Source organism: Podarcis tiliguerta, assembly GCF_965153285.1.
Source record: "Podarcis tiliguerta genome assembly, chromosome: 11".
In the NCBI taxonomy this organism is placed as follows: Eukaryota; Metazoa; Chordata; class Lepidosauria; order Squamata; family Lacertidae; genus Podarcis; species Podarcis tiliguerta.
In genome coordinates, this window is record NC_139544.1 from 31890882 (window position 1) to 31908262 (window position 17381).

General features: G+C 40.2%; 1 protein-coding gene across 1 annotated transcript in view; it reads left to right on the top strand.

Moving 5' to 3' along the window:
* The window catches only part of EDIL3 (EGF like repeats and discoidin domains 3), a 222075-nt gene that overhangs the window by 93818 nt on the left and 110876 nt on the right, over window positions 1-17381 (top strand). Inside the window, exon 3 of the mRNA XM_083404115.1 lies at window positions 4023-4052. Coding sequence (XP_083260241.1) covers window positions 4023-4052 — 30 coding nt within the window. The remainder of the gene's footprint in view (window positions 1-4022; window positions 4053-17381) is intronic.

A 17381-nucleotide genomic window follows, 5' to 3' on the forward strand; every position in this document is an offset into this window, starting at 1 on the left:
CAGCAACTGACCCATTTTTGTTGGATATTGGACAAGGAAGCTTGCTCTGAGTATTAGATGAACAGGGGAAGTTGTGGTCCATCATCCCAATGTATGTATTGACTTCCGAGCAACATTTGTGGCTCCGCTCTTACTCAGGTTTTATTTCAGCCTATTTATTTCAGACGTCGCGGGTGGCATTGTGGGTTAAACCACAAAGCCTAGGGCTTGCTGATCAGAAGGTCGGCGGTTCGAATCCCCACAACGGGGTGAGCTCCTGTTGCTCGGTCCCAGCTCCTGCCAACCTAGCAGTTCAAAAGCACGAAGTGCAAGTAGATGATAAATAGGTACCTCTCTGGCAGGAAGGTAAATGTCATTTCCGTGCGCTGCTCTGGTTCACCAGAAACGGCTTAGTCATGCTGGCCACATGACCCAGAAGCTGTATGCCGGCTTCCTCAGCCAGTAAAGCGAGATGAGCGCCACAACCCCAGAGTCATCCAAGACTGGACCTAATGGGCAGGGGTCCCTTTACCTTTATTATAAATTAGGTATACCCACATCCTAGACAGACGATAACACACAACCTCTTCTTTTAATATGCTAGGCTTATGCATCTGTATCAACATCACATATGAAGCACAGCCACAATGATAGGTTCTAATACTTTTTAAAAAATGTTTGAAAAGAGAGGCCAGAAAAATTAACAGCAGGACACACACTGTCAAGCAGATGCAGCACACAAAATGACAAAGCTTGGTAGTCGATATTATCTTGAGCTCTGCTGACAGATCTAGTAAAATCAAACATGTGCAACCCATCTGTGTCCATTACTACTGTAATATACTAAGAATCAATCATCCCATTGATTTTTATTTCAGGCGATGGTATGAATAGATCCCAATTTGAACAGACATTTCAGGTGAAGGTTATGGGGGGTGCATAACTATTTTCTCTCTCCTGCCTGACCATGCATTTAAATAATTTCAGGGAATGTAGTTATTCATAGCTGAGGACTGGGGTGGACTTTGAAAATATGGTGCCCTGAGCAAGGACAAAATTTGGTGTGTCCCCCCCCCCCCCAATAGTTCTTATTTTCTGAACTCCTGTTTCATACAGGAAGTTCTTCCTTGCTCTACCTGGAAGTTACAGGGATTGAACATGACACATTTTCCATGCAAAGCATGTGCTATGGCTCTTCCAAAATCACTTTGCTTCCTTTCTAGGGAAGCTTGATGTTGACTGTTGGGGAAGCGATTAAGGTTAGAACCTGGAATTTCTGTAAGGATGGTATTTGTGAATGAGTAATTCACATTCTGGTTTTTGCTTTGCCCAGGCAGGCGCATTATGTGACCCATGAGAGCAGTAAAAAAAAAAAAAAAAAAAAAAAAACCAGATTGTACAACGCTGATGGGATAAAATCAGAGCAAATATTTATTGACAGCAACAGGCAGGGCAAGGGTTGGCATGGCATTGAGTCCCAGGATCAGTTCATCATTCCACTGGGTTTGGATCAGTCCAAACCTCTACCACGGGAGTTGGCCAGTGTTGAACCTTGCTGTGGTACAAGTCAAGCAAGCAAGATCTCACTGGGGGACCAGGGTGTAGATTTGGAACAGGCAGATACCGAACCCATGCTTTGGTTTGCCATGGTCAGTCCTCCCTTCAGGCCTCTTATGGGGGGGGCATACTATGTTGATCTTGACCAATGCCATTTCTGCCCTCATACAAAGGAAAGCCATAATTTCACTGAGGGAAACGTGAAAAAACCCAACCAAGTTCCAATCAGGTGGGGGGTTCCTTTCCGGCCCTGTCACCCAAAGACCCAAAATTGCTCAGTGAAGGCTCCAACCCGAGGTTGGGTGGGTGGGAAGCTCTCAAAGCAAAATGGCTGTGAGATCCAGGGAAAGCAGCCTTATATATGCTTTCCCCTTACCTGTACAGCAAGGGCTCATGGGACAGCTTTTCCCCTTGAACACATCACACAGAGAAGATACTGGGCAATCTATGGGCCACAGAGCTTATTGGGCACAGAATGGGGCTTGTATGATGGCTGTATCTCCTTCCAAAGTATTAATGGAAGAGCTAAATACTGAGAATGCCTTTAGTCAATATTGCACTTCTGTGAACCACTAATGAAAATTACTTCCCAAACCCCTATTAAAATAATGCACATCATTTTAAGCATGCTTCCAAGATAAGACAGGGCAATTTGCCACCTGCAGCTATATTGGGTTTTTGCTTTAGTCAGTTTATAGTGCAAATATATATATATTAAAAACTACTATAGTGTGTACTATTGATTTTAAATAAAAGCTGATCCCCATTTCTCTCACACATCAGAACATTTATTTATTGTACAAATGAAAAATTCTTATGAAATTATTTAACATAATGGGGCAATAAGTTCAATGAGAATAATTTCATTAGTATTCTAAAGTTTCCTTTATGGTCTGCTAGCACTTAATAAAGATATGGATGTGTTAGAGACCCTAATTGACTTCACAGCTCTCATATACTGAATTAAAAACTGCACAGGCATTATATAGAAAACACCACTGTTGTTTTTTGGTCCTTATCTGGCCACTGGTTTTTAATGTAAAAGACACAGGAGTTTGCAAGCTATTTATACATAAAAAACACCTTTAGATGAGCTATACAGCGAGGAAATCTTGGAAGATCCTGACAGTCTTATGACTTTTTCTCCTTCCTCTCTTTTGTGTGAATTCAATTTCTTGCAAAGTACCATTCATTTGACTTCCTACAGATATTCTGTAACAGAAGGTATGGTCACACATTCTTGTAAGGCAGAACGAAGTCTGAGAGGTGACCTTCACATCTTTGCACACAGTTAGCACCACCACTTTCTAAAATAATATGCAAACTGAAACACAGTCATCCTTTGAAAGCTGAAAGTAGTGGACCTAAGTTAGTTTCCTGCAAGTGAACTACTCACTCAGTGGTCTCCCTACCAGAGCTGAAAAAGATAGTCTCAGATGTGGTGCTGAAAACTCACAGGGTGTTGGTTCTGGGGAATATCGATATCCATGACGATATCCAAGAATGTTTCCCTGACATGCAATTAGAAATAACCCCAGTGACCAGTACAATTGTCATGTGTAATAATATATAGAACTGTGAATTTAACTGCCTAAGAATTATATACATGTAGCAAATGCAATTCAGATTGTATAGGAAAGTTGTCTGGCCTTAGCAATATTGTCTTTGAAAAGCCTTGAGAAGAACACACAAAAACCAAGCCGGAAAGAAACAGAGGCAGACTTCCTTAATTGTAGTTGGGTTTTATGCTAGGCTGGACAGCGAACAAACATGCATCATCAGTTCATCAAAACAGTGCCTTAGAGTGGGGGTGAGAAAACTTTTTCATCCCAAGGTCCACATTCACTCATGGGCAACCTTCTAGGGGCAAGAAGGGCCAAAGGAAAAATGGGAATAGGGCTGTTACCCTTGTAACTAAGGTACATTCCAGAAACACAGAATTAAGAGGTCTCTAATTTCCCCTAATATAATGAAATACCCAGAACAAACTTAGTTGGTCTCTAAGGTGCCACTGGACAATTTTTTTTAATTTTTATATATATTTCGACTGTGTCAGACCAACACGGCTACCTACCTGAATCTAGAAATTTTGTATGTTATTGTCACAGATAAATATATATTTCTACACACTTTGCCCAGGTAGATTCATTTTTGCACGCATTACTTGGCTGCAGAACTGCATTTCAAAATTCAGAGGAGTGCAAATTTTGAAGGAAGGGTGAGGCATGGGGACTGAGAAGAGAGGCGTGTAGCCTGGACAGATGTAACCCAATAACCAGCATGTCTGCTGAGCTCTGCCACCCTACCCCACCATCTGCTACTGACTGTACCTCAAAATATACTTAAAATAGCATTGGAAATGGTTTTTCAATGAATGCATGCATTTATATAAAACTTACACATTGCGCCTTTGTTTTAATTACAAATTCTTTGAGTTTCTTCAGTGTATTTATAATTTTAATCTCTTTTCTTTCTTTTATTCACAGTGCTGGATGAAGAAGAGCCAACATCAGCAGGTGAGAAACATACATTTTAATCAATTTTACCCATTCTGGAATAAGTTATTTGCTTCAGTCATAAACCTGCTTTATTCATAAGGAAATTCAGGCTGCAATCCTAGTATATTTCCTGCTTGGGAGGCAGTCTCATGGAATTCACTTGAATTTACATCTGAGCAAGCATACATAAGATTGGGCTGAAACTGGATGAGTTCTAATGCAAACTTTAACCCTAATCGCCACACCTCAATGGTCAGGAAGGAATTTTATCACAGCTCAGATTGACTAAGGATCTTGCCTTTTTGTATATGTGGAAAGTTGCCTCTCTGTGCAATAATTATTTGTCATCATGGGGTGTTGTCTTATTGTGATGTTTGTAGATATGGAAGAGTTCTTTTCCTGATTGCATGTCATTATGGAGGGTGCTGAGAAAATCACAATCCAGGAGGAGGAATAGTAGTTCCAAACTTGGACAAAAAGGAGACAAATAACAATTTGTACATGATTGTTTGGTATAGTAACTTCTCACCTCTGCTAAAGACTGGGGGGGGGGGTTGTAATAGTGTCTGAAATCCATCAGTAGGATGCAGGTGCCTTGACACTGGCTGTGCATTGGGAAGAAAACCCACTATAATGGAATATGAATATGTTTGTGACTTAGAGTCTATAGTGTTTATATGAGCACTGAATAGATTCCTTACAGTATGAAGGAACCAGAATCATTTTATCTGACCACATGATGCATCCGTACAGTAGACCTCTGCCATAGGTTTTTCCTGGACTTGGGTTACTATAAGTTTATAGCACCAGGCATCCAAAGAATGCAATAGGTTTGATCTCTGACACTGTTATTGTGGTTTTACTGGTGAGAACAAGGCTGGATACAGAAACTATTTACAAGTTGGTTGGGGGGGGGGGAATTGTAGCTGGATGCATACCCTTTTAATATGCTGGTCAGAGAGAGAAAAGCCTAGATGCCATTGGGTATGAATCATGTTGACTTCCCAAGGAGGGGAAGCCAATTTCTGCAAACCTGCTTCCAGACGCTTTTCTCTGGGTCCAACTAATTTTCAAAATACTCTTTCAGAATGTTAATATTAATCAGCAATTTCTTAATAGACCATCGGCATCAGCCGAAAAACAAACACAGGTGCTCATTCCATCATATTAAAAAGAAATGAATACAAATTGTCAGATCATCAATTGCAATGAAACACTGAAATATGCTTCTTTCATCTGTGCTCTCATTTTGGAAGGTGTAAACACATTCATAAGTATAAGGCTACATAAGCAATTTCTCACATGAGTAATCCCATTATATACAATGGGATTGTTTCCATGAACCGCTGCTCTCCCAATGAGAGCATCTGGCATCAAAAGTATAAGGGCATTTCTTACTACCACAGAACTAATACAGCAGGATGATAAATCTGCCAGAAGCTTCATCTTTGTTACCAATTTGATTGCTTAAGTGCTGAAATGTTTATTCTATAGGACATGTAAGCTGCGTGACATTGGAACAGCTTTTGTGTTAGCAGATTTATTTTGCAGCTGCGGAAAACACCATGCATGTGATTTGAAGGGGAACTCTCTTAATATGGTTGTTTTTTAACTTGATAAGAAGGCCAGACAGATTCCATTCACAGTGCATTTAGAATAAACTTCATACAATTGTTATATGCCACCCTCGGATGTTGTAAAACTTAGTACTCTGGTCTAGGGAAAAGATTTAATAGAGCTATTTACATTTTCAAACATCAATAAAATGGAATGTATCTATTTGAATTGTGCCTGTTGAGTGCCTGAACCACTACCTGAAACATTGGATTACTTTTGGTAATACAAGTATAAGTGTAATCTTGTGAAACATTACACATAGGAATTTATCCACATCCCATATGAATTCATCAATAAAATGCACTACCCAACAATAAAATGAAATAAATAAAATGCAGTACCAAACAATAAAATGAAATAAATGCTGCTATGATATTTCTGTCCCTTGTCTGCAGAATTCAACTCTGGGATGTTTGCCAAGCACCAACTTTGTCGCCTTTTCAGTGTCAGGCTAAACGTTTTTATTCTCCCAGGCATTTGGGCACTAATAGTGTTATGCCTTTGGGTGGCTTTTGGCTATTTCTGTGTTCATCCAAGTGTAGAGTGGGGAAAAGGGTATTTTCATATTTTTAGGCAGGATTCAACTGACCTGGTACAGAAGCCAGCACAAGGACTCCTGCTAGTGCAATGAAGCTTTCCCCCTCTCCCCCCCCCCCATCTGCTCTGAAGAGTTGGTAGAAACTTCAAAACACTGCATGGGGATGGTGAGCAGGAAAGGGGAGATCTTTCCATCTAGCAAGCAGAAATGGTTTGCACTGACGGAATGACTGCCTTAGCACTACGTTGAATTCCACTCGCTAGTCTTTAATAGATTAGTGTGGATGAATATTTTTATTTGCTGCATTGCTTTTAAAATATGTAGTTGTGATGAGTAGTAGCATTGGATTCCGCCCCCCCCCCCTGCCCTCAGCAAGTCATTTTGGACTTTTTTTGTCATGAATCATCAATCAGCTGAAAGAAATAACATAACCACGACACTGATGCCTCATTTCATCCAGCACTAGTAATGAGAATAAGTTATTCACTACTTCTTTGGGATCTAATTCTGCCCCCTTCACCCTTCCTCCATTTCTTTAAGGTTTCTGAAACAGAAATAGTAGTAGTAACAACAAACAACAACAACAACAACCTCAGTAATATCCCTATCATTGCATGTGACTAGTGTGTTCAGGTGTTCATTCCAGTTTGTGGAATGGCAGCCTCAGCATCAGCATCCAGTACCTCTGGCACCAATATCTGCCCTGGACCCCTTGCGTCAGATGACACTGTTTCCATTTCTTCACTATTATCCAGAGCACCTAATGCAGCATTATTCTGGGGCATTGCAGGAGATTTAAAGAGTTGAAGCCACTTTCCCACAATGACCTGGAATGATGTCATGATGAGTACTTGCGCTCTGTGAGGAATTTGAAGTGACAGCTTGTAGCTGCTTACCACTACCAAGGGCAATATGTATCTGAAGCAATTTGGTGACTATAGAAGTAAAGACCTGGCTGCTTCCAGGCTGGCACTATTTTGCAGGTGGGATTCAGTCATATACCAGCAAATTGAGATTGCATAATTAAGGTGGATTTGGCTTTCTTGTGCAACAAACTAACTTCTTAAGAAGTTAATGTTTTTGCGATAAGGATAGTGACAGGAAAATGCACTGGGAAGTGTGGGACTGCTTGACATGATGTTGCATAATCTCAGTGGGGAAAAATCAGGATGAATGTTCAGTCAACAGCAGACATCATAGAACCTCCATGCAAAATTTGCAAAACCAAATCAGGACGAATGTCACCTGGTCAGTTGGAAGAGCCCCCAATTTGCATCTAGGGAAGGGGACTAACTCAGCAACACTGAGCTAGGCATTTGCAGCACATCACATTTTCTGTTATGACAATAATATTTCTTCACTATACTTCTCAGAATATCTCCCAAAAGCTCATTTCATTTATATTAATTTGTCAGGTTATAATGCTATCCATCATGCACTCATCCTCAATTGCTTTGAGTACAACTTTATGGAATTGTGATTGGCTCCACACAGATAGCAGTTAAGTGTGGAGATGCGGGGGGAGGGGGCGCAAGTAAGAGTTTCCATTTATTATTAGCATGAAATGTAAGCTATAAACAAGCCCTAAATTCCGCTTACCAAAATGAATGAAGGTTGCAAAGAATCAGTGGTTTTTGTATTGCATTCATAAATGTTTTTCTGTTGATTTTCAAAGACATCCTTTGCAAGCATCCATTGGGCACGGCATTAGCACCAATGTTTTAAAACGTCTTGCTGAAATGTTACTATATGAAGATAACATTAAATTAGTAATCAAATCCTATTTGTATGTTTTCTTTGCAAAGCAATTACTGCAGGGTTTCTAATGCTCTGCATAAATTGCGACCATTTTTGGGAAAATGTTAATTTATACTGCAGAATGACATGAATAATTTTAGATATTTGGATTTTTAGAAAATGTTTATCACTACTATTTCTTTTTTGCTTTAAGATATGGCCAGATGTTATTGTTTTGAAAGTTAGAGGTTGGAATGTTTTTCTATAGTAGTTTTGATACTTATTTGCCAGATTGCATTGACATTTAAAACCTTTGCAGCTTCCACAGAGCAGATAATCTCTTTCTATAATAATTGCTTGGAGAATGAAATAGTTTAATTGTTGAATGAAAATGGCATTTTGAAAAATAGAATTTGTAATGGATGTAAAAGGCTGCTCCAAAGTCAGACGTGAACGCCAAAATTCTTGATTGCTTCCCTCAAGTGTGTGAATCAGAGCCATAGACTAAATGCTTATTGATAGCTAACATCTTTGCAGATTTTAATTAGTATAACATCCATCGGTTTATAAGAGCCACTTGCATACCACAAGCCAGGGAGGATCAACTTTTGTATGCTTTGGGGTTACTTTATTTTCCGGGCCATGCTTTATTTTTTAAAAATAAAATCTACAGCACACTTCTCAGCTTAAAACTCTCAAACTGAGGAACAAAATTGAAACAACAGTTTAAATATTAAGGCCACAATCATCAAGTTGGCCCAAAGTCAGCTAAGAGGATTTAGGAAAAGCCACTCCACTGGCAACGGAGAGCTCCACTAGCACCCCCCCCCAAAGACCTCAGTGCACCTACAGAAGCTTCTATAGGTGCAGATGTATCACCAGCTGTAGGGCTTGAAAGGGGGCATGCCAAGGCAGATTTCAGAAGGTCATAGATGCCCTTTGTTCTCCCACCACCTCTCCACTGTTGGGGAAATATTGGTGTTCAATACCGAATACCTGGTGGGTTCAGCTTGGCTGGCGAATAAGATCTAGACTCCAGTTGTCAGTCAAACAGGATGCTAATTTAGGCGTTGCAAGGTCAGTGTGGCACAACCTCAACGACTATGTAGTGGACAGGTGGCACACCAAATAGGACCAAAGCACAAGCATTTATACACTTACAAACAAAGGGAAGCAAAGGGACAATTATGTCCACATATCACACTACTTCCTTTTACTAGCTTTTATTGGTTTAATCACAAGGCACCACAACTTTCTTATCTTTCCCTCCTTCCTTTGTCCTTAAGTTATAGCAATAGCTCCTGCACACATGTTGTTCCCTCCTTCTCTCATGGTTCCAGCCTTCACTTGCTCATTCCTTCTCAGACACATTTCAACCTTTAAGTATAGAATAGCTATATATATTTTCTCCAGCATCACCACCAACAGATGGAAAAGTATACCAGCCCTGGAGTTGGTGTAGTAATCAGAAGTGGCTCACTGGTTAGGGCGGAGTTGCTGTGCTTGCTTCCCTGTGGATGTTTGCTGTTGTTTACCAAGAGGGAGAGGGGCAAGGCAGTGAGGAGGTTGATGCAGTGCAAACACACTGGCAGGAGCACTGGATTGACTCCGCCAGTGTGTTTGCACTGCACTAACTTCCCTGCCGCCTTGCCCCTCCAACTTCTGGTAAGCAACAGTGATTGTTCTGCTGGGAAGCTAGCATAGTGAGCCACTTTTAGTAGTGATTTCATCATCCATTGACATCAGTGTTAGGGGAAATGGGGGTGCAGAGACAACAAAAACCCCAAAAGGCCACCCCTCAAATGCTTTCCACCTTGACTGGAACAATCCATGGGGCTTAGGAATTGGAAGTTCTTTCATCATAGGATCTCCTACCCACTAACCCCACATCCACATCTTGTCATCGCCTAGTACCACTGCACTCCCATGCAAGCTTACCTGTGTATCTGTAACATTGAGCTCAGCAGACGCATTTAAGATTAAGATACTCTAAATCAATAAATAATCTGAACAAGCAGAGGGACAATTTATTATAGAGCCTTAGTAAGGTGGCTGTTCCCAACTTTTTACAGAACTTGGCATTCTGCCTTTCTTAGAAGAAACTTTTTACGTTTACTAAAACATTTTAATGGGAAGGCATTCCCAAACGAGATTGGCTAATAAAAGGAGACATTTATTTTTCATACATTTATATACTGCTTAATGCCAAGAGACTCTCTAAGCAATTTATAGCCAGTGTGGTGTAGAGGTTAAGAGCGGTAGTCTCGTAATCTGGGGAACCGGGTTCGGGTCTCCGCTCCTCCACATGCAGCTGCTGGGTGACCTTGGGCCAGTCACACTTCTTTGAAGTCTCTCAGCCCCACTCACCTCACAGAGTGTTTGTTGTGGGGGAGGAAGGGAAAGGAGAATGTTAGCCGCTTTGAGACTCCTTAAAGAGAGTGAAAGGTGGGACATCAAATCCAAACACTTCTTCTTCTTATAAACATATCAGACACAATAGACAGATTACAAACTATGAATGTTAAAAACTACAGAAATGAAAAAGACAATAACATCTCTGAAATGCCAAAACAAACAAACAAGCAATGGCACATTTTGAAGACATCGGGAAGAATCGGAGTCCCTGACAAACAAACCACAAGCACATGTGAAATAAATTTAATTTTTGTAATAAAAGGGGAGAGAGAGAAAAAGAGGAATGGTTAACTGTCATTTCTGGTTTGAGCTTTACTACTTTATGAACTATATCAGGATGTTGTTGTTGTTGTTGTCATTATTAGCGATCCTATAATCTCTAACATTATGGAGCCGATTTTGGTATGGCATTATCAGTTAATGTTTACAAGAAGCAGCACCAAGAGATTTCTTGAGGTTAAGCATAGAAGAAATAATGATAGGATGTTGTGCTACTATCCATGTTAAAGCAACACATTATAAACACTTAAGAATGATCCTGAGATTATGTGACCACCCATTATTCCCCTGTAATGCCTCATAATTTCTTCAACCGACCAAGGTGTTTTGGAGTCAGATGATATCTTTCCTCATTGGCAAACGCAGTGGCAAAACAACACCTGTGCAATTTGCAAAAATAAATAAATAAACAATAAAATTCCCTGCATATTGAAAAGGTAGAGGTTACTTTACCCTGTGTTACTTTCCGATAGACAGAGCACAATTTTTTACATTCAGATTTCCTATTCCCACCAGGTTCACTAAATCAACTTGCCTAACATTTGCAATTTCCTTTTTTCTCCCTTTCTTCTAAAATGGCATATTCTATTCTTCTGTGCCTGGAGCTGTCTCGCTAAATTCTGCTCTGTATATTTTAATAAAACAGAACTGAAGTGCACTTCTATATCTGGGGCTTTAATGAACATTGGTGCTTAGAGGAAATTGGGCTAGTGTAATAAAAATAACACTGGGTACCAGGTGGCAGAGCGAGTTAGTGCATAAGCCTCTCACCTCTAAAGGCTACAAATCTCACTTAGGTCAAGAAGACAAATTAATTAGTGTTTTGTTTTTCTGCTGCCTTATTTCTCTACCAATTGTTCCTCTGCGGTTTCGTCTGTTTTTGTATTGTTTGCTTGTTTTTTTTGTTACAATTACCCTGCAGCCCTGATCACTTGTTTTCAGGATTAGGCAAAACATAGGAATAAGGAAGTTTCAATTAGCCTAACCCTCTAGTACCTATCCAGAGGTGATTGGAAAACACCGCTATAAATATTGTGTAGAAAATGTGACTAATCTTTCCTTTCCAAATGCAGGTAATGTTTCAGAAGTGGCTCTTGTCACTTCTGCTCATATGGATGCAACGATACATTCAGCCCGCAATTAATGGAGATATGTCTAAATTGGTTTCTCCTCCCATTCTAGATTTTGCCTTTCCCTTTGCCTCGCATTTAGCTAAGACAAAATTTCATGTGTTTTTAAACTTCTGTTGTTGTTTCTTTCTTCAAACGGAACAAACATAAATATATAATTTACCATTTTAATTTATTTTTAAGAATTGTTCTAACTGTGATGTTGCACCTTTGATGATATGCTAAATGGTGGCACCAGAAAGAAAAGGTGTGGTGTAGCACAAAAGGGCAAAATGTATTTCTTGGGAAGCAAGCTTTGTGTCGTCGTCCCCCCCCCCCCCGCCAATTACTGATAAAAAGAAGGGGGGCAATACTACTTGTCTTGAGGGGACACTTTCCCATTCTCCCCACTCTGAAGCCATCTGTGTCATTCTCTCTCTATAGACACATGCATACGATGCATACGGCAGGGGAGATATTTCTCTCATCACCCCCACAAAATAATAATAATAATAATAATAATAATAATAATAATAATAGGCCTGCATTTTTCCAAGGAATGAAAAACACATGCTAACAGCGTCTAAAGCCCTTCTCCCTAAATCAATCATATTTGTGATCCAGCTGTATTTATTGAAGAAAAATTGTAGCTGAGCTTTGTGACCTGAAATTAGCTGCTCTTACTTTCCTTGAGATTGGAAGACTAGCCCAGTTTATGGTGGTCACCCTGTTATTGCTAAGAGACTTTTGTACACAGACACCCAGAAAGCTCTCAGAATATCTTGACAGAGAGAATGCCAGTAGTTGGTTAGTGTCTTTGTCTAATGGATCAAACAAAAGATGCCCTGGGCACTGCTGTTTTCAAACTTTTCTCTTTAAAGTACGTTTTTTTCTATCTTTGCATTTAAAATCGAGCTGTCTGAAGGTTTTCTCCCTGAGGTCATGGAGAGCCATTGCCAGTTAGAACACTGGTACCAATGATCTGACTCTGTATAAGACAACTTCATGTATGAGGAACACTTTACAGGGTTGCATTTTACTCCGGTAAGATTACAAAGAACTCAAATGCTCTAAAAAGTTTCCAATTAATTTTAGTAGGAGCTTGAGAGAGAGCCCAAAACCAGGGATGGGAGAGAGACCACAGGTCCACCAGAAGTTTTTGAACACCAGTTCCTTCTCACTCTTGGCCATTGGCTAAGATAGTTGGGCCTGAAGTTGGAGTCCAACATAAGGTGCAGTGCCAGAGGCCCCACCAGCATTCCCTAAACTTTTCTGTGGTATAGGTTTGTGATTATTTGTGTGTATACCACTGCTTGGTTGCAATGAACCACTAGGCATTGCTCTAGGTTTTCAGTGACAAATGAGGTGCTGAAATGGAAAGATAGGAAGCAAATGGAATTAAGTATCTCAAAGTGCAAGGGGAAATGTTAAAATAGAACTAAATGGATTTCTTTCCCTTGTGCTTCTAGTTATTAAGCTCTGTCTCTTCTGTCACTGATTGGATGTCCACTCCCATCCAAGTGAGTTTCCTCCTACATTATGGTCACTGTGTTCCCTTCTTACAACTAATCCTCTATCTTGGGAGAGAAATGACTGTTAAACTCTCTGATGTCCGAAGCAATCTGCTCTCTGGCTTCAGCCAGAAGGATTTGCCTGTCCCTGTAAGGGATCAGGTAATTGGATTGTCTGCGTTGCTGATTCTGTGATTTCTGTCCATATCCTAAAAGTGTTATTTTGCAAAATGTAGTTGAGGGGAGAAAGAAAGAAATGAAATAAATGTTCAATAAATGAGAGTGTTAGGTGAGAAGTCATAAGCATAGCAGAGGTTAGTTACCCACTTTTCTCAATGTCACATGTAACTGAGGTGTAGATTGTTTCCCTGAAGACATTTTGGGACTTACATTTAGGAAACTGAACAGGCTGCCTCTCAAAATTACCGACAGAGACAGGCAACTCAAGTCCAGATATTCTAGAAGTCAATAGTAGCTATTCAAATATGGCTTTGATGTGGAATTAAATAAAACTCATATTTTTATGTAGTGAAAGATATTTGTTTGTTTATTCCACTGAATCCTGTGCTTGATTTGGTTTATAGTCCATTGAAAAATCTATAATACAATGCAAGCATTTTTTATTTTAAAGATGCTATTAAAACAATGAAGCAGACTGACAGAATAAAACTACATATTAAGACCCAGAAACCATTGTAAAAAAAAGATGCACTTATCTTTTAATCTAACACATGTCCTCAGGATGCTTGTTCAAAAGCCTGCAAGATAATCGCAGATAATGTTACCTACCCAATTAAAGTTCTCCCTTCTAATCCTTTTAAATTTTCACTATATATAGATGATTTATTTCATAAACTTTATATACAGCTTGATTTTTTAAAAAACAAACAAACCTCAAAGTGGTTTGCTGTTTTGGGCAAAGCATAGCCACCTTTCCCTACATGGTGACAGAACAGACACCAAATTTGCTTAGAGTGTGCTCCCAATTCTACCTTTACAGCTGTTTCTGTTTTAATTCAAATTGGAGATGTAAAGAAACTTGGATCCTCCTAACAGAGGGGGACTCCCCTCAACCGGCTTGGAGGCGGGGCTTTGTCCCGCTCCAGCCGGTAGTGCCATGATCATGCCACTGGCCTTTAGCCAATCGGCTACATGGCAAGAGCTGGGGGTTGGGGGTATTTAATTGGCAGCGTGACGTGGGGACCTCCTCTTGCTTCATGCTGCTGAACACCCACCCAACCTTTAGTTAGGTTGTGTCTGTCCTTGCTTTGGACTTTGGCTGGTCGCCTGTTTTGGAATGGGGGCCGGGTAAGAAATTTCCCCCAATGTGGCAGAGGCCACTTGGTTTTTGCCTACCTCTTAGCAATCGTCACAACTTTGTAAGGTTTGGCGGTTAGTCATTGGTTTAGGGGGATGTGGGGAGGGGAGGTGTGGCCATCACCCGCCCCTCCATGTTGATAGGGTATTCCGTTAAAGGAATCTGGGGTCTGGATCTTGTCCGAAGCCCAGGGAGGGGCCAGGGCCATGCCAGGACCCTGGGAACCCCACGGGTGAGCTCCAGTCAATATTCATTGATGGAGCTCCCTCTGCTGGTAGTTTACCCTTGCAGGCTCCCTGCTGGGTGAGCAGGAAGCAGTTATAGTGATTAGATACCAATGCCTAAGCCAATACCAGTCACACTTGTGTAATCAATAAAGTTGTGGCCTAAATTTGCCCATTAACCTTTAAACTAAATTCTGTCTCCACTGTGTCTTATTTCCATGGGGTGGGTTTCAGGGCTCAATGCAGAAGACTCTTCCCTTGCATCCTTGCTTGAAGTTTTCAATCACTTGACATCACATGGCATCTGAATTAGGAAATGAACCATTCAAAATGTGATTGGGAAAAGAGAGTAAAATCAGTAGTGGTTTAGAGAGGACATGCAGCTAGTAGGTTTATCATGTAAATTAGTTCACAGCTGGAGTTCCAATGAAGTAGTTAGCATTAGAGCAGGCTTCCTCAACCTCGGCCCTCCAGATGTTTTGAGACAAAATTCCCATCATCCCTGACCACTGGTCCTGCTAGCTAGAGAATCATGGAAGTTGTAGGTCAAAAACATCTGGGGGGCCGAGGTTGAAGAAGCCTGCATTAGAGAATCCCTGTGTTGTGTTTCATACTAAAATTCCCTGAGACAGTATTAGGAAATAAGATGGGAATAAGGATGGTGAAAGAGGATTTGTTCAATATTTGGTGGGGGAAGGTAATTGCATGCCTGAAGGTCACTACTTGCTGTTTGGAAAAAGAAATCGAAAAACTCATAGCACTTCATTTTTACAGTGAAAAAAGAAATGCCAGAGATTCAACAGAAGAGAAGACAAGGATGAATGGGTTGATAAAATAAAATAAATGCATTGACCATAGGAGCTCAAGGCTTTCCCAGCTTCTGGTTGTGTAAGTCAAGAAGCTTCTTTGTGAAGGACCTGTACATAGTCTTGATGAGTCCTCATATGAGATATCTGGAAAGCTCTAGACAGCCAGGGACAGATTTGGGGTGGGTGGGGAAGTCTTCAAATAAATTGTGAGTCATTGGTAGGTGTTATCCAGTTGGGCTGGTTTCAAACAGCTATTTTCTTCTGCATATTGGGGAGAGGTCAATTGTTGTTGTTTTAATTCTCTTGTACATATATCCTTGTAAAAGAATATTTATTAAAGTGGCTTGTAGTTCCAATCCATATTAGATTCTACTGCAGGGCCAAATTCTACTTGGGTGGTTGCAAAAATTGACTCATTGTAGGATCTCATACATCTATTATCAATTGACAAAGCTCTTCATGGTTGTTAACTTCTCGTCCATGAGATTTGCCAGGATTAGTTAAATTCATGCATATAAATGCTATGTGAAACTCAATCTAGTACAAACAATTTGTGAGTAGCCCAAGTGCTAGCAAATTTTCAGGAATAAACTATACTGGAACATTTTGATTCTTATAGACACAAAAATGAAATGTGTCTGGCCTATGCACTTCTGCTTAAAATTTAGTGGAAATGAGACAAAAATTGGGTAAAGAAAATACTGACTATGCTTGTTTCCTCTATCCAAATTACAGAGTAAGTACACCTATTTAGCTCCAGAAGTCACTATGGAAACACCGCAGAGGGTTAAAAGTGAACAGCACAAAGTGGGTGTTAATGGCATCTTGAAATAGCAATGAGTGGCTAAAACTTGATTATTTGGGGGAGAATCAGCAGGACATTTGAAAGCAGAGGGAAGAAAGAAAAAGAGTGATGTAAGAAACATAAGATCCATTGTTGCAAGTCTTCTTGTACACTCATGAAGACAACACCTTCTGGAGCATTTTGAAACTGAATTGTACAGAATATCAGTTACAAAATGTCCCAAAGAAGGTCAGGTTTAACTGTGAATTTAATCTGCCATTTTCAGTAAAGAGGGGGAGGGGGGAGGGACTAACAAGAAAGTCTTTATCAAGCTCAACTTTTTAAATTACAGAGTGACAGTACATGACCACAAGCTTTAAACAGCTTGTCATCAGTAATTACTCCCCCAGTTATTTGGCTGAGAAACTGAACTCTTCATTGCTGCTTTCAGTTTCCCTGTATTCACAACTCACTCACATAGAAAAAGCAAGCTAGAGTTAGAAGGGAAAGATGACCCATAGCATTTTAGAAAGGTGATACCTTTTGCTTTCAGCATCACCAGGCGCAAACATGTCAGTCATGTTAATCAACTTGCTTCACTGGATGCAGGAAACATCATAGTACAACCATATATGGAATGGTGTTAAGTTGACATTAATGATATGAATATTCCATCAATCTTTATTTAAATGTATGCATTAATATAGGCAGTTCCAAATGTCCAAATAGGTATCTAAACAAAATTGACTATGATAAGCTACATGTTCAAATGTAGAAAGAGCAATGAGATCTTCAAACCACTGGGTCAAATATGGTGTAGCAAAAGGGACCATAGTCATTATGTAGCTTTGGCATGAATAGGTGTATCCATGTGCATGTGTGATGAGATATGCGTCCTGAGTGGGAGAGTAGCAGGGCTGCAGAAGAGACATGAGTTTATCAATGCTCAGTGAGAAAGGACTTGCAAGACTGGACAGGGGAAAGAGTGACAGTGCAATATGGGGGC